General features: G+C 43.3%; 1 protein-coding gene and 1 non-coding gene across 2 annotated transcripts in view; both read right to left on the reverse strand.

Moving 5' to 3' along the window:
• PLXDC2 (plexin domain containing 2) overlaps window positions 1-22,250 on the reverse strand; it is a 251,643-nt gene that overhangs the window by 101,026 nt on the left and 128,367 nt on the right. Inside the window, exon 4 of the mRNA XM_038755652.1 lies at window positions 10,998-11,067. Coding sequence (XP_038611580.1) covers window positions 10,998-11,067 — 70 coding nt within the window. The remainder of the gene's footprint in view (window positions 1-10,997; window positions 11,068-22,250) is intronic.
• Window positions 9,313-9,450, reverse strand: LOC119936448. The gene has a single exon (XR_005453773.1). It is a non-coding gene; the product is annotated as a small nucleolar RNA SNORA7 (small nucleolar RNA).

A 22,250-nucleotide genomic window follows, 5' to 3' on the forward strand; every position in this document is an offset into this window, starting at 1 on the left:
GAAATGAGGGGTGTAACGGAGGTGGGGACAGTGTGGCTCAGTGGAAAGAGCCCCGGCTTTGGAGTCAGAGGTCATGGGATCGAATCCCAGCTCTGCCATGTCTGCTGTGTGACCTTGGGCAAGTCACTTCACTTCTCTGAGCCTCAATGACCCCATCTGTAAAATGGGGATGAAGACTGTGAGCCCCACGTGGGACAACCTGATCACGTTGTATCCCCCCAGCGCTTAGAACAGTGCTCTGCACATAGTAAGCGCTTAACAAATGCCATTATTATTACCCTAACCTCCTCACATCAATGGAACAGTTGAGCAGCGAGCCTTGCTCCAGGGCCTTGTGGATGACGTGCAGGAGGTTGTGGGCTGTCAACTTCAAGTCAGCACTAAATCAACTCTTTGAGAAGCAGAGTGGTCTAGTTAATAAAGCCCGGGCCTGGGAGTCTAATCTAGGCTTCGCCATTTGCCTGCTGTGTGACCTTGGGCAAGTCATTTTACTTCTCTGCACCTCAGTTACCTCATTTGGAAAGTGGAGATTAAAGCTGTGAGGACCAAGTGGGACATGGACTGGATCCAACCTGATTACCTGATATCTGCTCCAGTGCTTAGAACAATGCCTGGCACATAGTTAGTATTTAACAATACCATTAAAAAAAAGTCAATTTTCTCAACTCTTAAGAAAAACAAGAGTCCCACATGAAAGAAAAAAACTCTCATTCTAATAATTGTCTAGACTGTAATAATAATAATGATGGTATTAAAGCACTTACTATATGCCACATAATGTTCTAAGCACTGGGGTAATAATAATAATAATAATAGTATTTGTCCTCATTCCTCTTAGGTTGTGAGCTCCACGTGGGACAGGGACTGTGTCGGGTAATCAGTCAATCAATTAATGATATTTATTGAGCATGTACTATGTGCAGAGCACTGTACTAAGCATTTGGGAGAGTACAATAAAGCAGAATTAGCAGTCATGTTCCTTGCCCATAACGAGCTTCCAGTCTAAAGAGAAGATTCTACTGATTCCAACTCAGAGAAAGCCCAGAACAAAGTAAACTCTTAATGGACACCATAATTAAATACTGTGGTGACCAGTTTCACAAAAGCTGTGGAATTTCTTTACTGAAAGGACAGAGGAGACTAGTAAATGTGGTCATGTCAATAAAGTGTGTGCTAAGAAATATGATATCTAGGTGTGAAATATAGTTCGTGCTCAAGTTTTTCACCTTCCCAACTTCGATATTGACAGATTAAAATATTGAAAAACGCCAGCCATTGGAGGGTCAACCAGCCAAAAATGCCCCTTGCAGCTGGAGCAGAGTATATATTACTCGACAAAGGGGGAATTAAGTGCATGGGCTTGAGTTGCGGACAGGAAATCAAAATCTTGTGGAGTTCAACTCTTAGCACTGTCTCCCTCCATGACCTTGAGCAACTCACTTAATCTCTGTTTTTCAGGTAATGTGGGGGCTAACAAATCTCATTTTTTAAAGCTCTCGGGGCAAGACTGTTGAAATCCCCAAACTGCTGAGAGCAATCTTCTTAGGGTTTTTAAACTGTGCTGTTATTTTCTCACCGATGAACACATATTTGAGTTCAGTTCTTAAAAACCTTGGAAAACCATTTGGAAAAAAACTTGGAAAACCACAGTGATTTTCAATAGAACATATGCAAATGTCCTGGGCCCTAGTTTTACCTAGGTTTTCTCCACACGAATCTCATCTATTGATATGCCTCTATAGATTTCAGTTCACGCTTCACAGGATAGTTATCAAGAGACGCAGTAGGGAAGCGGCGTGGCCTAGTGGATAAAGCATGAGCCTGGGAAGGACCTGGGTTCTAATTACGGTTCTTCCACTTGTCTGCTGTGCGACCTTGGGCAAGTTATTTAGCTTCTGTGTTTTAGTTCCCTCATCTGTAAAATGGGTATTAAAGCTGTGAGCTCCATGTGGGACATGGACTGTGTCCAACCTGAACATCTTGTATCTGACTCAGCACTTAGTTTAGTGCTGCCTGACACATAGTAAGCACTTTACTATTTTTTTTTTAAAAAAAGGGCATGTCTGTGGTTAGAGAGTCCAAGGGGCCTTTGGGGTTTGTCAGTTTTTGGGTGAAGTGAAAAAACATTCAATCAGCCCCTCAGTTCAATTTTGAAATTAAGGACTTCTTTTTGGGAGACCTTTTGTCTCCTTTTCAGGACGTGACTTTCCTATAATTAATAATAATAATAATAATAATAATGATGGTATTTGTTAAGTGCTTACTATGTGCAAAGCACTTTTCTAAGCACTGGGATAGATACAAGGTGATCAGGTTGTACCACGTGGGCTCACAGTCTTAATCCCCATTTTAAAGATGAGAGAACTGAGGCACAGAGAAGTGAAGTGACTTGCCCAAAGTCACACAGCTGACAACTGGCAGAGCCGGCATTTGAACCCATGACCTCTGACTTCCAAGCCCGTGCTCTTTCCACTGAGCCACGCTGCTTCTCTAGAAAGTCATACTCGGTAAAGCAATTGTCCAGAAGCCACCAGACAAGGTGAACATCTTGACTGAAAGCTCATTATGGGCAAGGGACACACCTGCTAATTCTGTTGAATTGTACTCTCCAAAGCACTTATTTCAGTGCTCTTCACATAGTAAATGCTTCAACAAATAGCATTGCTTGATTTACCATCACCTAATTTCTGGATCGTTCCTATCTGCCTGGCTCGGAGAGGGACAACTGACACCGGAGGGTGATGGCCAAGAGGAAAGTGCACAATCCTGGGAGTAAGAGGATCTGGGTTCTAATCCCAAGTCTACCCTCTACCTGTTGCGGGAACTTGGGCAACTCACTTCACTTCCCTGTGCCTCAGTTTTCTCATCAAAAAAAATGAGGATTAAATCCTTTTCCCTACTACTTGGACTGTGAGCCCCATGTAGGATAGGTAATGTGTCCAACCTGATTATCTTGTGTCTACCTCAGAGCTTAGTACAGTCCTTGACACACAGTAAGTGCTTAGCAAGTCCCCTGATTACTATGATGGCTGCACAAAGGTTTGGGTGAAACTTAGTGGAGAATCAGAAATTGCACATGCATCAATCAATCGTCTTTATTGAGCACCTACTGTGTGCAGGGCTCTGTACTAAACACCTGGGAGAGTATAAGAGAGGAGAGATGTGATCCTGCCCACAAGGAGCTTATAATCAAGCGGGTGAGATATAACCTAAAACAGACCGCAGAGTGGAGGAAACGGGGCAAGGTACCTGAGAGGGCTCACCTCCTCCAGAAGGCCTTCCCAGACCGAGCCCTCTTTTTCCTCTTCTCCTCCCCATCCCCCTGCCCTACCTCCTTCCCCTCCCCACAGCACTTGCATATATTTGTACAGATTTATTACTCTATTTTACTTGTACATATTTACTATTCTATTTATTTTGTTAATGAAGTGCATATAGCCATAATTCAATCAATCAATCAATCAATCAATCGTATTTATTGAGCGCTTACTATGTGCAGAGCACTGTACTAAGCGCTTGGGAAGTACAAATTGGCAACACATAGAGACAGTCCCTACCCAACAGTGGGCTCACAGTCTAAAAGGGGGAGACAGAGAACAGAACCAAGCATACCAACAAAATAAAATAAATAGGATAGAAATGTACAAGTAAAATAAATAAATAAATAAATAAATAAATAAATAAATAAACAAATAATTCTATTTGTTCTTACGATTTTGACACCTGTCTACATGTTTTGTTTTGTTGTCTGTCTTCCCCTTCTAGACTGTGAGCCCGTTGTTGGGTAGGGACTGTCTCTATACGTTGCCGACTTGTACTCCCCAAGCCCTTAGTATAGTGCTCTGCACACAGTAAGCGCTCAATAAATACAACTGAATGAATGAATTCTAATCCCAGCTCCACCACTTACCTGCTGGGTGACCTTAGGCAAGTCACTTAATTTATCTATGCCTCAGTTTCCTCATTTGTAAAATGGGGATTAAAAACCTGTTCTCTCTCAGTCTTAGACTGGGAGCCTTTCTTGGTGTCAGGGACTATGCCTGATGTATCTCATATCTGTCCTAGTGCTTGGCATAGAGCAAACCATGGATGAATACCATGAGGATTATTAGTTGGCTGCATTTGAAGTCAAGAGCCCTGAGCGTCAAACCAAGTGTCCTTTTGCTAATAGAAGCTTTCACTCTGCAGAAGTAACCAGAGTTACACTTTGGAAAGTGTAATGAGTTAATGCCGTGATAGGTTCCATCACTTTCCATCATTTCACCGTGAGTAACTGTCCAAGCCTGTGTGTTCAAGGGGTTATTTTGAATGGTGTTTACTTAAAGAATGGCTTATTCATTTGAGGTGACTAAAGTATATATTGGCTCATTTTATTGCACTTTCAGAGTGAGAGAAAGAGTATGTTTTCTCCCTTCACCCTTTTGTACAATTGGATTCAGGTGCCACGTGGTTGCAAGGTTGGTGGCTAAACTTCTCCTAGCATCCTGTTCAGTTCAGTCTTTTACCAGAAACACACCAATAACTAAAGATGGCAAATAAAATATTTGAACTGGTTAAACTAGACTGTAGACTCTAGACTGTAAGGTCATTGTGGGCAAGGAATGTGTCTGCTTATTGTTGCATTGTACTCTCTCAAGCACGTAGCACAGTGCTTTGCACACAGTAAGCGCTCAATAAATAAGTATGAATAAAACACGCAAAGTCTTGGAAAGCTGAGAAAGGAGTCTTATGATCTTAAGGGAAGTCCTTTGAAGTACAGCATTGGATCAGGGGAGAAGAGAGATTTGTTTCAGTTGCAGAGTGGAGATTTAGGAAATTTTAGTGAAACGCACAAGAAAACTAGACAAGAAGCGTGGTCTAGTGGATAGAGCATGGGACTGGGAGTCAGAAGGACTTGGACTCTGATCCCAGCTCTGCCATTTGCCTGCTGTGTGACCTTAGGCAAGTCACTTCACTTCTCTGTATCTCAGTTCCCTCATCTGTAAAATGGGGATTAAGACCGTGAGCCCCATGTGGGACAGGGACAGTCCAACCTGATTAGCTTGTACCTGTCCCAGTGTTTAGTCAGTGCCTGGAACAAAGTGAGTGCTTAACAAATACCCAAAACCCCCCAAAAAACTAGCTATTTTCAACTTCTGCCAAATTGTAAATAAGTGCATCTAAATTTTCAAGATAATAAATCTACCCTTTTTTTAAAAAAAAAAAATGAAGGTTTGGGAAAGGAAAGGTCATATCAGCCTGGGGGAGAATCATCTTATGGTCAAGGGTTTAAATCCTTTAGCTTTCAAGAAGGGCATTACAAGGAAGCCCTATTAGGTGCCCTCCTAAGAGATGGAAAGGCAAGTTCCTATTTACAGTCCAATGGCATATTCAGTTGTGATCAGGCCAAAAAACTTCTCATTAATTGCTTTCTGGAAGATGAAAGCGGAATGGTTGTTACAGAGAATTCTAATATCAATTCCCCACTGACAGGGAACCTTGATGCCAACTTTTCCCAACAAATGCCTGCATGTAGGGTTAGGCCCCCTGCTATATTAGAATGAGAGATTGGCAGACTTGTAGTTTAAATAATAGTAATGACACTTTTTTTTAGAGTGACATGTTGAATTCCAGCATTTGGAAACAATCACAGCTGCTTAATTCATGAAGCTTGGTTGATTTTTCAAAGGTGGAAGTCACCGAGCAGAAAGAGTTAACTTGCTGAACTGGCTGGGTTGTTTGGGGACCTCAAGAAGGGATTTTTTTTAATGGCATTTATTAAGCACTCCCTATGTGCCAGGCATTGTACTATGAGCTGGGGGTAAGATATGAGCAAATCAGGTTGGACACAGTTCCTGTCGCACATAGGGCTCACAGTCTTCATCCCCATTTTACAGATGAGGTAATGGAGGCACAGAGAAATTAAGTGACTTGCCCAAGGTCACACGGCAGTCAAGTGATGGAGCTGGAACTAGAACCCAGGTCCTTCTGACTCCAAGGCCCACACTCTACTAGGCATGCTGCTTCTCTACATATGCCAAACAGAAAGCAGTCAATTTTTCTCTTCATAATCTCACCTCCCTGTGGTTCCTTGAAATCTCATTTGTCCTTCATCTGAGGCTCTAAATCTTCATCAGTTTAGAGCCACCATAGGAGCTATTTTTTTTAAAAAAAAGTTATTTTCAAACTCACTGGAAGATAACTTGACAAGATTTAAGATTTCACTTGGTTACCTAGCTAGAGCCCAATTTTGATCATTACTTTACTCCTGCCCTCCACTCCTTCAGAATTTCAGTGTGAGTTTGGAGTTCTCTTAATTCTGTTCATGGAATCATCTGCCAAGGCAAATGTGTTCTTAGATGACAGAGGCTGAAGAGGGGAAGCGGGACAGCCTACTGGAAAGAGGGAGGGGCTGGGCAACAGGGAGCATGTCTACCAACTCTGTTGTATTGTACTTCCCCAAGTGCTTAGCACAGTGATCTGCACACAAAACACATTCAGTGAATATGATTGATTGAGTCAGGAGGCCTGGGCTCTAATCTTGGAGGAGGATCTGATATGCAGGAAAAATAGTAATAACGATAGTAGTATTGGTTAAGCACTTGCTATGTGCCATGCACTGTGCTAAGTGCTGAGGTAGACACAAGATATCAGGTAGAACACAGACCCTGTCCCATACGGTGCTAAACAGATCCAAGAGAAGTTAAATGACTTGTCCAAGGTCACCCAGCTGGCCAATGCAACAGTAGAATCCTGGGAAAGAAGGGGTTCCCCCCAGCCTGGAGCAGATCCATTCCTAGGACCCCCACATTTTGCAGTGAAGGATTCATACCAATGTCAAGGAGCTTGCTACATACCTCCTGTGTGACCTCTGTGCCTCAGTTTTGTCATCTGTAAAGTGGGCATTTAATACCTGTTCTCCCTCCCACTTAGACAGTGAGCCCCATGTCCAACCTGTCCATGTCCAACCCGATTATCTTCTACCTTACTTAGGCCTCAACACACTTCTTGGCAAGTACTTCATAAATACCAGAGCTATCGTTATTATGGAACAACTGGGGACTCAACAAACAATTTAGCTGACCTCTTGCTGCTTGGTTCTGGGATGAAATAGGCTCTTATTCCTTTGGGATTTAGATTCCACTTCCTCAGATCCACCCTTCAGCCAATCAATCAAGAGTATTCATCTGTTTGCAGAGCACTGTGCTGAGGGCTTGACACCGCACAAATAAAGCAGAAGCCATGAACTCTACCCTCCAGGACCTTAGAATCTAATGGGAGAGAGAGGTTCAACATAATTCACAGTTCGGAGGAAAAAAGGGACACACACCCTGATGAGAGCAGGAGAACGAGAAAATGGATAAATGAAGAAAGCAACTTCTTTGCTTTCTGCGGCCAGATCATGAAGTCCAGGGGAATCATTATTCCCCAGCCGTCTCCCTTGTCTGGGCCAAACCAGAAAAGAGACATGGAGTTGGAAGGGATGTTGATTGTGAAGAGGTAGGCTTCATCAATGACAAGTCTCTAGCCTCTCCTGGGATTCATAATGATGATGGCACTTATTAAGTGCTTACTATGAGTCAAGCACTAGTTGAAAGTGCTGGGGTAGACACAAGCTAATCGGGCTGGACACAGTCCCTGTCCCAGATGGGGCTCACATTCTGAATCCCCATTTTCCAGATGAGGGAACTGAGGCCCAGAGAAGTGAAGTGACTTGCCCGAGGTCACACAGCAGACAAGTGGGAGAGCCGGAATAAGAACCCAGGTCCTTTTGACTCCGAGATCTAGCCTTTAGGCCATGCTGCTTCTACAGTCTTCACCCCTTTCCCGCCAAAGCCCCACGCTGAACTGCGCTCGAAATTCCTCCACTGGTGATGAGACTGAACCCCTACCTTAACCTGCACCATAGAAACTCCTGAGATTTTAATGAGATATGGGCTGACGGGAGCACAGACCCGGGAGTCAGAAGGACCTGGGTTCCAATCCCGACTCCGCCATTTGTCTACTGGGTGACTTTGGGCAAATCACTTCGTTTCTTTGGGCCTCAGCTAACACATCTGGAAAATGGGGATTAAGACTATGAGCCCCATGTGGGACAAGAGACTGTGTCCAACCTGATTTGCTTGTATCCACACCAGTGCTTAGTACAGTGTCTAGCATATAGTAAGCACTTAAATACCACAATCATTATTATTTTTATACAGTGAATGTGGGCAGACACTCCTTGGGGGCAGGGTACATACATTTTGTGTCTGTTAAATTTTCCCAAAAGTTTTAATATGGTTTACTGCACTCACTACCCACTCAATAACTACTATTACTACTACTACTACTACTACTACTATTACTACTACTACTATTACTACTACTACTAGAGAAGCAGCTTGGTTTAGTGGAAAGAGCACAGGTTAGGAGTCAGAGGTTGTGAGTTCTAATCCAGTCTCCACCACATGTCAGCTGTGTGACTTTAGGCAAGTCACTTAACTTTTCGGTGTCTCAGTTACCTCATCTGAAAAATGGGGATTAAGATTAAGAGAAGCAGCGTGGCTCAGGGGAGAGAGCATGGGCTTTGGAATCAGAGGTCATGGGTTCAAATACCGGCTCTGCCAATTGTCAGCTGTGTGATTTTTGGTCAGGTCACTTAACTTCTCTGTGCCTCAGTTCCCTCATCTGTAAAATGAGGATTAAGACTGTGAGCCCCCTGTGGAACAACCTGATCACCTTGTAATCTCCCGAGTGCTTAGAACAGTGCTTTGCACATAGTAAGCGCTTAATAAATGCCATCATTATTATTATTATAAGATTGTGAGCCCCACATGGGACAACCTGATTACCCTGTATCTACCCCAGCGCTTAGAATAGTGCTCGGCACATAGTAAGCACTACACAAATGCCAACATTATTGTTATTATTATTATTACTACTATTACTGGATAATTCACACTCCAAAACAATGTTCTTTTACTCCAAAAAAGGACTGGGGGTTGGGGGAGGTCATAATTTTATGGGTCATTTCTTCGATTCTCCTCTTCTTTTCAACTCAGTAGGCAAAATCATGGCTTTTTGCTTTTTCTCCACATAACATTCTTCAACAACATATCATTCAGTCTTGTTTTATGCCGTCGAGTTGTTTCTGACCCATAGGGACACCATGGACACATCTCTCTCAGAATGCCATGCTCTCTATCTGCAATCGTTTTGGTAGGGTACCCATAGAGTTTTCTTGGTCAAAATATGGAAGTGGTTTATCATTGTCGCCTTCTGCACAGTAAACTTGAGTCTCCACCCTCAACTCTCTCCCGTGCCACTGCTGCCCATAATGGGTGAGTTTTGACTTGTCGCAGATTGCCTTCCACTCGCTAGCCACTGCCCAAGCTAGGAATGGAACGGGTAGGCCTCTGCTTGACTCTCCCTCCCGTAGCCAAGACGGCTAGAGTACTAGAAACTCTCCAGGTGTGGCCCTGTGATGGCTATCATTCAGTATCTGGCAATAAATATTTCAATTAGAAATCAGCAGCACACATCAATCCTTCGATTTTCCTAGGACAGACTAGCAACTGTAACAAACCATCAAAGCCTAATAAAAACCCCATTTCAGAAAAGAAAAGGCAATAAAAAAAAAAATGAAGCTTAGTCATCACTGCAGTACAAAATTTGCATAAAAGCACGATATACTTTCTTTAAAATGTAGGCTAAATTGAGCAAATTTTCCAAGCAATATTATTGCTGCACAGCACTTTGTAAACCACATTTTACTTGCTTTAAAAAAAAAGACAAGGGGTTGTGGCTTTATTTTGTAGTTTTCAATAGAAAAGTAAGTGACTGCCTTCAGTTTCTACCATCAGTGAACAGGAAAATAAGATGGTGAGCGTTTACAATTCACTTTCTGTATTATTTGTATGGATGACTAACACTTCAGAATAAAATGGCTTAATAAGCCACCATTTCCTACCTTAAAGATCTCTTTGAATAACCAAACTATTTTATATCCAATTCCAATGCTGAAGTTGAGATTTATTGTATTTTTAAGTATCAACTTAAATAAAAAAAAATTCTCCCGGAATTTTCAAAATGAGGCACGTTTAGGTATGCAAAGGAGGCTCCATTTTTTATAATATTAGTCAGGCAGAAAAAAGTTATGTTAAACAACTTCCTGAGCATACTATCATCCTGGAAAAATCGATCATAATTACACTCTCCACCTACGCCGGAGAAGTAGAGAATGTGGGCATTCATTCAGATAACTCAGAGGGAAGCACTGTTGCCTAGAAGATAGAGCACAGGCCTGGGAATCACAAGGACCTGGGTTCTAATCCTGACTCCACCACTTTTATTCATTCATTTATTCAATTATATTTATTGAGTGTTTCCTGTGTGTAGAACACTGTACCAAATGCTTGCGAGAGTACAATACTACAATAAACAGACACATTCCCTGCCCACAGTGAGCTTACAGTCTAGAGGGGGAGACAGACATTAATATAAATAAATTACAGATATGTCCAGAAGTGCTGTGGGGCTGGGTGGGGGTGAATAAAGGGAGCAAGTCAGACTTCGCAGAAGGTAGTGGGGGAAGAGGAAAGAGGGGCTCAGTCAGGGAAGGCCTCTTGGAGGAGATATGCCTTCAATTATCTTGTATCAGTGCTTAGAACAGTGCCTGGCACATACTAAGTGTTTAACAAATATCACAATTATCATTATCATTATTATACATGCTAATCAGGTTGGACACAGTCCATGTCTCACATGGGGCTCACAGCCTTAATCCCCATTTCACAGATGAGGTAACTGAGCCACAGGGAAGTGAAGTGACTTGCCCAAGGGCACACAGCAGACTGGGGTGGAGCCACCATTGGAACCCAGGTCCTCTGACACCCAGCCTCGTGCTCTTTTCTGTATAACTCCTCTGGTTTAGTCTTTCCTTAAGAATCTCCACCCAGCCTCTTGACCTCTGGGTGCAGTACAGCCATTTACAGACTAGTTGTGGGTGTTCTCGTTAGATTACTCCAACTACTTACCCCCGGTTGCCACAGTGATTTCGTGTAGGAAATGGCCATAGAATGGAAAATCGAAGGACAGATTCACTCTCTGCAAGGAACAATAGCGGAAAAGAAAATCAATCATGTGCACGCGAATCAATGTAAAATGAAAAGTGTGACGATTCAAAATGGGTTTCACCTATTTCAACCTTTCTGGGCCTCTCTTCCCTCCAATCCCCTTTGCTTTCTGGCAGTTCTGAATCCTACATTAAGATGCAAGATAGTTAAATTGGAAACAGCTTTCCTTTTCGCCATCCCACCTCATATCAGGCAGATAAATGCTCTCCCCCACTTCACAGCCTTATTGAAAGCACATCTCCTTTAAGAAGCCTTCCCTGACTAAGCCTTCCCCTCTTCTCTTCTCCCACTTCCTTTGTACCGCTCTCACTTGCTCCTTCATTCTCTCTCCCTCCCGGGATTAGGACTCAGGTCCTTCTAACCCGGTGCTCCATCCAGGCGATAGACTGATGGACATTGAACAATTAAAATGAATTACACAACTAGTAGCCCAAAATTCCAATGGTAAAATAAGTAGCTACATATTCATTGAAGGGAGCTGTCTTCAGGATTCTTACAGTTCCAGACAATGATCCTTGGAAACAAACTGCAATCAATCAGTGGTATTGAGTGCTTACGGTGTGCAAAGCACTGTACTAAGCACTTGGGAGAGTACAATAAAATGGAGTTGGGAGACACATTCCCTGCCTTCCCAAAACTCCATGTGCTTGGAAAGTGGGCTTCTAATCACTCAGTGGTCAGCAGAAGGCAGGGCTAGTCCTTTCAATAGTCACACTAATCAATCGATCATTCGATGGTAGTTACTGAGCATTTCCCATGTGCAGAGCCCCTTACTAAATGCTTTGGGAGAGTACAATACAATGAGTTGGTAGGCCTGTACTCTGCCCACAAGGAGCTTACATTCTGGCAGGGAAGACAGACATTAAAATAAATTAAGGATAAGTACTTAAGTGCTGAGGGAAGGATGAATAAAAGGCATAAATCCAGGGGTAAGGATGATGCAGAAGGGAGAGGGAGTAGGGGAAATGAGGGCTTATGTGGGGAAGGTCTCTTGGAGGAGATGTGATTTTAGTAGGGCTTCAAAGGAGGAGGGAGTAGTGGTCTGTCAGCTGTGAAGGAGGAGGGAGTTCCAAGCCAGAAGGAGGAAATGGACAAGAGTTCAGTGGAGAGACAGATGAGATTGAGGTACAGTGAGTACTTTGGCATAAGAGGAGCAAAATGTGCCACTGGAAGTAGTTGAAAACCAGCAATATAAGACTGAAAGGGACGAGGTGATTGTCTTAAAGATTATGGGAAGGGGTTTCTGTTTGATATGGAGGTGGATGGGCAACCACTGGAGGTTCTTGAGGAGTGGGGAAACATGGGCTGAGTGTTTTTTAAGAAAAATGATCTGGGCAGCAGAATGAAGTATGAAAGAGAGTTGGGAAGGCAGGCGAGAAATACAGTTTTCCAATTGAATTTGGCCTCGATGGTTTCTTTTTCAGCAAATGATTGTTTCCTGGATCCAGCCGACTATCCTAATGAATTATTTGGCATGAAATTAATCACTCCCAAGTTATGGTGCCTTTCAATTAGATTTTCTATCCTCGTTACTGAAAGCTGCACTTGGGGAAAGGGTTTATCCTCACTGTTCTCTGGGTTTACCACTGAAACAATAAAGTCCATTTTCCCTGGGGTGAACTCAATCGAGCGACTGCTGACGGCTTTTCTAATAAATGAGGATGTGACTGTTACCAAATGTCTCGTTTAACAGAATGCCTGAAATCATTACACCAAATTATTCTTCACCCCTTCTTGTTTATTTTCCACAGAAAAGACTTATTTTCCTTCATGGATGAGATGCCTGTTTCACTTCGGGACTCATTGCTATTTGACTCTGACAACTTGAGTACATATTTTTGGGTCCCTATCCTTTAGACTGAAACATTGAGGTGGGGAATGTGTATCATTCACCTGTTGTACTTTCCCAAGTGCTTAGGACAATGCACTGAACCCAGTGGGTGCTCAGTAAGTAGTTTTATTTACTACTACTTCTACTAGAGGGCTAGATTAGCCTCCAACCTTATCCCATCTATTTCAACAGTGCTAAGCAGTTAGTACACAGTAAGTGCTCAATAAATATGACTGATTGATTGATTGAGGCCAAAATGACCCAGGATCACTCAAACGAGCTTCCCCATGGGCAGCAAACCTACCACTCTTCATCACCTCCATCATCATCAATCAATTAATCAGTTGCATTTTTTGAGCACTTACTATGGGAGAGACACAGAGATATCCAAAGGAGAAACAGAGGGTCATGGGGGAATAGAGCACTCGATTCAAGATTGGGAGAGGGGAAGAAAGGGAAAGAGAAGCACCGTGGCCTAGTGGAAAGAGCATGAGTCAGAGGATCTGGGTTCTAATCCCAGCTCTGTCACTTGCTCACTGCGTGACCTTGGGAAGTCACTTAATATTGCTGTGCGCCTCAGATACCTCATCTGTAAAATGGGGATTAAGACTATGAGATCTATTCGGCACAGGGGCTGTGTCTAACCCATGTGTCTGTTTATTGTTGTACTGCACTTTCCCAACTGCTTAGTACAGTGCTCTGCACACAATAAGCGCTCATTAAATAGTCAAATGAATGAATCTGATTGTCCTGAATCTACCCCAGTGCTTAGTATAGTGCCCGGCACATAGGAAGCAATGAATAAAAACAAAACAAAACAAAAGAGATGGAAGAGAAGCATAGTGTCAATCTTTCTTTGGCAAAGAATGGGATCACTTTGGGGCTTATTCATGCCTATATAGTGCAGCTGCTGCAATGTTTCTAGAAGTGGGACTCCAGAAGATGAAGAAAGTCTCAAAGAAATGATGAAACAAAGTTTCGAGGAAGACAGGCTGGAACCAGTGTTCATTCATTCTACCTAAGAGAAGATCCTAAATACTTTTTTTAAAAAATGGGATTTCTTAAGTGCTTACTAAGTGCTAGGCACTGCAATTTCTTGAAACATTTAAAATGGAAATGTCCCTTCTCCAGAAAGGGAGGTATCAATATATCTTGATTTAGTCCTCCTGTATTACTGAGCAATCCTTCACTTTAGTTCTTCTTGTCTCGCCTCACTCCTCACTGCGTATTCTGATCAGCCAAGAGTTCAACTACCAACCTAAGGCTCCCCTGTCCTTGTTTCAAGATTCACCTACCTCAAGGGAGCTATTGAGATTAATCAGTCAGTTAATGTTAGTATAGAGCTTTGAAGCTGGAAAACTGTTAATAGAGCAGCAGTGTGGTCTGATGGAAAGAACACGAGTCTCGGAGTCAGAGGACCAGAGTTCTAATCCCAGCTCTGCCAAGTGTCTGCTGTCACTTAAATTCTCTGTGCCTCAGTTCCCTCATCTGCAAAATGGGGATTCGATACGCATTCTCCTACTTCGACTGTGAGCCCCTCATGGGGCCTGATTATCTTGTGCCTACCCCAGTGCCTGGTACAGTGTGTGGCACAGAGTAAGCACCTAATAAATATCACAATTACTATTATCATTATTATATTTCTAAGTGTTGGCTGGAAGAAGTCTATAACCCAGGAAGCCTGTTTTTAAAAAAATTCCCAAAACAACTCTCCACTGACCTATTCAGTGACAAAGCTCTTGGGATTTAAGCATAAGCATTGGGTGATTTCCCCTGGTTTCTTGGTTTGATAGTTAATGGGCACCTACTTGGACTGTGCCCATTTTGATTGGCAGGGTCGCACCTGGAGAGTTTCCAGTCCTCTACCAGTCTCGTCTACGGGAGGGAGAGTGAAGCAGAGGCCTACCCATTCCAATCCTAGCTTGGGCAGTGGCTAGTGAGTGGAAGGCAATCTGTTACAAGTCAAAACACACCCAAGCTGGGCAGCAGCGGTAAGGGAGAGAGTCATGAGTGGAGACTCGATTTTACCGCGTGGAAAGAGGCAATGGTAAACAACTTCCCTATTTTGACCAAGAAAACTCTGTGGATACACTACCAGATATGCCCAAGATGGAGATGGGGCATTCTGGGAGAGATGTGCCCATGGCGTCACTAAGGGTCGGAGACAACTCAATGGCAAAAGACAAGACTTAGACTGTGAGCCCCATGTGGGACAGGGACTGTGTCCAACCTGATTAACCTGTATCTACTGTGGCTTCGCAGACAGAGCATGGGCTTGGGAGTCAGAGGTCGTGGGTTCTAATCCCCGCTCTGCCGCTTGTCAGCTGTGTGACTTTGGGCAAGCCACTTAACTTCTCTGGTACTCAGTTACCTCATCTGTAAAATAATGATTAAGACTGTGAGCCCCACGTGGGACAACCTCATTACCTTGTATTCCACCCTCCCCCCCCCCACAGCGCTTAGAACAGTGCTTGGCACATAGTAAGCACTTAACAAATACCATTATTATTATTATTATGTGCTGTGCCACAAATTGCTTGCCTTCCTCTCTGACCTGACCTCGCCAAACACCATTAAAGTACCCCAGAGCTTAGAACAGTGCTTGGCACATAGTAAGCACTTAGGAAACAGCATAATTATTATTATTATTACATGGTAAGCGCTTAAGAAATATAGTAATCTAAATGTACATACATTAAGCACTCAGTAAATACAATGGATTGATTGATGGATTGATTAATTGAGGTAGGTGGCCTTTGGCTGAGCCTTCTGGGTCTTTACCAAACTTTTCTAAAGTTTCAACTCTCTGTTACTTACAGTTTCACAAGTGCTTCACAAGCGCTTAGTACAGTGCTCTGCACACAGTAAGCGTTCAATAAATATGATTGATTGATTGATTGATTCACACCACCACAGGGAAGGGTAAATTGTGCTGCACTGAATTCCTCCCTAAGGGTAATATTAATCGTTTTACGGGTATTGTTCAATCTCGTTATTAAGAAGCAGTGAGGCCTAGTGGAAAGAGCAAGGTCCTGAGAGTCAGAGGACCTGGGTTCCAATGCCAGCTCTGCCACTTGTCTGCTCTGTGACCTTGAGCAAGTTGCTTAACTTCTCTGTATTTCAGTTTCATCTGTACTTTGGGGATGAAGTACAGTCAGCCCCAGGTGGTACAGTGACTACGTCTGACCTGATTATCTCAGATCTACTCCAGCGCTGGTACTGTGCCTGACATGTAGTAAGCTTTTACCGTGTTGCACAAATAAATTAAAAATTATTCCCTATGGTGTGACTCAAACTCTGAGGAGCCATCATTCAGTGGTTTTGAGAACTTGGTGAGGAGAGCACTGCACCAGGATTTTGGGAGAGTACGATAATTTAGGCAGACGTGACCCCAGACCTCAAGATGTTCACATTCTGAGAATTATTTTCATTTCCAAGATATCAACAGCCAATGCCATGATTTCTCTTTCAACAACCTATAAAGGAACCACATTTTCAGGAGAGACAGTTACTGGCATGATGTCAAGTATTAATTTTTCCCTCTAGGAGGATGGAAGTGAGAGTCTCTAAAACACTTTAATCGACCTAAAAGGGAGGGAAGAGGTCTTCTTTTTCAATTAGAAAATCTCACGGGAAGGCTCTGCTCACTGATTGTTCACATCACTGCAATGGGAACTCAGGGGATTCAAAACCAAGGAAGAGGCACAAGGAAAAATGACACCTTCCTTGGGTCCTTAAAATAAACTGTTGTAATTGGCAGGGAATCAGCCATTTGGAAGATGTAATAATGGTGGCATTTATTAAGTGCTTAATATGTGCCAAGCACTGTTCCAAGCACTGGGGTAGATCTTTAAAGCACTCAATCCCCTTTCCCCCTCCTACCTCACCTCACTACTCTCTTACTACAACCCAGCCCACACACTTCACTCTTCTAATGCTATCCTTCTCTCTGTACCTCAATCTTATCTATCTCACCACCGACCCCTGCCCATGTCCTCCCTCTGGCTTGGATGGCTCTCCCTCCTCAAATCTGACAATTACTCCGTTCTGCCCCCTTCAAAGCCTTATTGAAAGCACATCTCCTCTGAAAAGTCTTCCCTAAGTTCCCCTTTCCTCTTCTCCCACTCTTTTCTGTGTCACCCTGACTTGCTCCCTTTATTCATCCCCTCTCCAAGCCCCACAGCACTTATGTACATATTTGTGATTTATTTATTTATATTGTCTGTCTCCCCCTCAAGACTGTAAGCTAACTGTGGGCAAGGGATGTGTCTGTTTATTGTTATAAAGTACTCTACCAAGTGTTTAGGACAGCGCTCTGCACACAGTAAGCGCTCATTCAATATGACTGACTGAATACAAGTCCGAGGGCTCAAAGTCCCCATTTTTCAGGTGAGGGAGCTGAGGCACAGAGAAATGAAGTAACTTGCCCAAAATCCCACAGCAGACATGTGGAGAGGTCAGGATTAGAACCCACGTCCTCTGACTCCCAGCTCCATGCTCTTTCCACTATTCCAATAAACAAAAGCAACAAGTCCTCTGAAGGAAAAGCAGTGAATTCAGCCTGTTAATAAACCTAGAGTGAATTGCTCTTCCCTGGAACGCAGTGACCCGGATTCTCTCATCTCTTCTCCCCTAAGGGCCATCCAGGGAGGGCTTATTCTCTCCCCTCTTTGAGAAGGTTTCTTTTTTCCTAAATTCCCCCATCACACAAGCCCACTGCTACACACTCGTCTGCAGCACAAGCTCATTTAGGCTGTTTCAAAGAGAAGCCAACATCAGAGCAGGTGACCTCTACCCCAGCTTTAATGCATCTGTGCCTGTATCGCTCACCCCACACCACAGCTAAAACCTATGTCAGCCAAGTAATGGGACAATATATTCAAGGAGAAAACCTGACTGGAAATTGTTACACAAAGGAAAGAAGACTGTTTTATGAAAACAGTCTGTGTCATTAATAGTAATACTGGTATTTGTTAAGTGCTTACTATGTGCCAGGCACTGTGCTAAACAAGGGTGGAAACATGCAAAATTGGGTTTGACACAGTTCCTGTCCCACCTGGGGCTCACACTCTTAATTCTCGTTTTACAGATGAGGGCACTGAGGCCCAGAGAATAATAATAATAATAATCAATGATAATTATTATTGATTATATTAATAATAACAATGATATTTGTTAAGTGCTTACTATGTGCCAGGCACTGTTCTAAGCGCTGGGGCGGATACAAGCAAATCAGGGTAGGCACAGTCCCTTTTCCAGGTTGGGTTCACAGTTTCAATCCCCATTTTACAGATGAGGTAACTGATGAAGTGACTTGCCCAAGGTCACAGAGCAGACAAGTGGCGGAGCCAGGATTAGAACCCGTGACCTTCTGACTCCCAAGCCTTTGCTCTAGCCACTCCTCCAAGCTGCTTCTGGTAAAGTGAAGCGACTTGTCCAACGTCACCCAGCAGTCAAGTGGCATAGCCAGGATTAGAACCCAGGTACTTCTGACTTCCAGGCGTGTGCTTTATCCACTAAGCCACGGTGATCAGTGTTTCCTATTAAGCCAGCAGGAGGGGAATGAGGGATCTAAGAAGCCTCTGGGGAGATCTTGAAATGTCTGATTCTCCTTCCTGGGCCCAGGCTGACCCCTGGGTATCATGGGACTAGGGCAGCTGTGATGCGAAGGAGTCAATTTTGACTGGGCTTGCCTAGAAAACAGTGGGATTTTATTCCTGCCAACTCACTTCGCACTGCCTGGGAGGAGTTGAACAGGCCACAGGCCATTAATCCACTAGCTTTCACATACAAGATGACGCTGAGTTTAATTAATTTTTTTTTTGTATTGGAAGACCTTCACTGCAGGAATATTAATAAGCAATGAAAAAGAAGCCTCAATTAGCTGATGATTTGTAGGAATCCCATCACGCACTTTGATCTGTGATGTACCGTACACTTGAGTTTACTCTATTGCAGCTTGCCTGATTGCCTGGCCACAGCCACGGCCTCGAGAGAATTTACTTCAACGTAGAGTTTTTGGTGGGACACAAAGTTAGGGGGAACCTGACTCCGCTGCATGGGGCAAAGAGTGGGGAGCGATAATATATAAAGAGCAAGAGCCTGGGATTCGGGAGACTCTGCCACTTGCCTGCTCTGTGACCCTGGACAAGTCACTGAACTTCTCTGTGTCTCAGTTTCCTCACCTGGAAAATGGGAATTACTACAGAGAAGCAGCGTGGCTCAGTGGAAAGAGCCCAGGCTTGGGAGCCAGAGGTCATGGGTTCTAATCCCTGCTCAGTCACTTATCAGCTGTGTGGCTTTGGGCAAGTCACAACTTCTCTGTGCCTCAGTTACCTCATCTGTAAAATGAGGGTGAAGACTGTGGGACAACCTGATTACCTTGTATCTACCCCAGCACTTAGAACAGTGCTTGGCACATAGTAAGTGCTTAACAAATGCCATTACTATTATTATTATTATTTAAAGTTTTGAAGCAAATGCCATAATCAATCAATGATATTTATTGAACGCCTACTGTGTGCAGAGCCCTGTACTAAGTGCTTGGGAGAATACAATATAACAACAAACAGTCGCATTCCCTGACCAAAATGAGCATACATTCCAGAGAGGACAATTATGGTTACTTGTTAAACGCTTACTATGTGCCAGACACTGTACTAAGCACTGGGGTAGATACAAAGATAATTCCATGTCCATGCCTGACATGGGGCTCATAGCATTAATCCCCATTTTTACAGATGAGGTCACTGAGGCACAGAGAAATGAAGTGACTGGCCCAGGGTCACACAGCAGAAGAGTGGTGGAGCTGGGATTAGAACCCAGATCCTCCGAATTCCAGGTCTGTGCTCTCCTTGCTAGACGACCCCGTTTGTATAATTCAGTCAAGCTATTATGATTCTCTAAGCTCCGGAAAGTTTACTGGGAGAAAGAAACAACACTGTCATGGGAAGAATCTGCCTACCCCCATCAAACTTCTTTCAGGACTTCTTTCAGACCAATTTAAGAGTTTAATTACCCCGAGAAAGTAGGCTGGAGAGAGCTATTTGGCTGCAATTCACTGCAGCCTACAATGTTACACCAGAGGAAAAATCAGAAGAATCAAATCAAACAGGGACACTTTGGTTTCCTTTCATGAGGCCCTGCGGAAAAATCTCAGAAATGCACGGACTAGTGAAGTGACTGCAGACTTGGGAGTCAGAAGGAACTGGGTTCTAATTCCAGCCTCACAAGTTGACTGCTGTGTGACCTGGGGCAAGTCACTTTACTTCTCTGCGCCTCGGTGACTTCATAAATAATAAAGGCATTTATTATGTGCTTACTATGTGCAAAGCACTGTTCTAAGCCCTGGGGAGGTAACAAGGTGATCAGGTTGTCCCACAGGGGGCTTAATCCCCATTTTACAGATGAGGTCACTAAGGCCCAGAGAAGTGAAGTGACTTGCCCAAAGTCACACAGCTGACAATTGGCGGAGCCGGCATTTGAACCCCTGACCTCTGACTCCAAAAGCCTGGGCTCTTTCCACTGAGCAATGCTGCTTCTCTGATCTGCAAAATCATCTGCAAAATGGGGAAGAAGACTGTCAGCCCCAAGTGGGACATGAACTGTGTCCTACCTGATGAGCCTGTATCTACTTCAGTGCTTAGTGCAGTGCCTAGCACATAGTAGGTGCTTAACAAATACCATAAATAATAAAAGCAGCAAGCTTCTTTGGCCACAGAAATGTGAATTTCTGGCATCTGCCAAAAGAGTCAGAGACTCCTCATAAATGTATATTTTAGGACAAACAATCTGACGGTAACTGATGCCAAATTCCACGGCCCTCCTGAGGTAATCCTAGAGAGGAAGTGGAACACACTGTCTGATTGTGCAATATTCAGAGTCAGAATCACAAAATCACTGAAATAGCGTATAGTCACAGTGTGACGTTACTAAGGACCAATGAATCCAGTTCCTACAAGAACAACAGGATGCAAATGGAAGACCGATATTTTTGCCAGATGGAAAGTGGAGTGAATTTCCTGGAAAAATAGACTCCTGCCTACCAATTAGAAATAATGGAAGAGTCCATCTCTATTCAGGAAATCGGCGGAGTCCTGCTGAGACCACTACTATTCCGAAAACAAACACGCGAAGTTAACTGAATGGAAATTAGAGAGCCGTTTTATCTGCCCTAAAAAAAAAAGTTATTCATTGCCAATGCAGCCATTAAAACGAAGGCATAGCTGAGGATCCTAATCCAATCCTTTCAAAAAAATGACTGTCTTCTGTCCAGCTGATCAAATTGAATGTTCAAACCTGGTAAAGAGTGCCAAGTTTCTTTTATGAGTTGTTAGCTGCTTTTAAGAATAACTGTTATTCAAAGGAGAAAGTCTCAAGAAACCTGTCTCCCAGGAATGAATTGGGAATTGTAAAACAAAGGGACATTTAACAGATTTCCTTTCTCAGATTTTAGCCCTACTGGGTGGGTACATTTGATGCAGAATCGTTAGTGACCACATTGTGTTTTATGTTTGGTAATTCTGCCAGAATCATTTGCCAATTGCCGATTTTACTTTTATACTTGTCTCCTTATTCAGTTATACATAAGTGTGCTTGTGTGGATACATAGAATGATTCAGGGCTGTGTGCGTGTGTGTGTGTAACACACACACACACACACACACACACACACACACACACACACACACACTTACAGATTGATAATCAGTAAGGAATGATTTCCCCTAGACTTTACGCTTGTTATGGCCAGGGAATGTGTCTGCTAATTCTGTTGTACTGTACTCTTCCAAGTGCTTAGTACAGTGCTCTGCACACAGTAAGCACTCAATAAATACCGTTGATTTTATATATATTTATATATATATATTTATATATATATGTATATGTAATTTCCTAGTGGGAAACTAAAGCTGAGTGTGTCTGTTTTGAACTGAGTAACTCAAGCAAAATATTTTGTTGGCTGGAGTCAACTGAATCAAGTCCTTACTTCTTCACTTTACCTGGCTCAAGAAGACCTGACCTCAAATGAAAATTGTCTCGTAAGAGGGGAAAAACTGTAGGTATCCACTTTCTGACGAATTTATGGGCCGGGATATAGAAAATCCTGTCCCAGCACCGGGAAATTGAAGGAATTCCCCAACTGTCAGAGGGAAAAGGATAGTTTCATATGCGCTTGTCTCCTTTCCAAGAATCCATCACTTTGCAAGGGAACAGTTCTAATGAAGGGTCTTGACCTTAGATAAGTTGAGTATGATTTGATAATTGGCTGCTGGAGGGAGATAGAGGGGACAGAAGAGCTTCAGGCAGGAGAAGTTCCTCAA

The sequence above is a fragment of the Tachyglossus aculeatus genome, chromosome 13 (assembly GCF_015852505.1).
Source record: "Tachyglossus aculeatus isolate mTacAcu1 chromosome 13, mTacAcu1.pri, whole genome shotgun sequence".
In the NCBI taxonomy this organism is placed as follows: domain Eukaryota; kingdom Metazoa; phylum Chordata; class Mammalia; order Monotremata; family Tachyglossidae; genus Tachyglossus; species Tachyglossus aculeatus.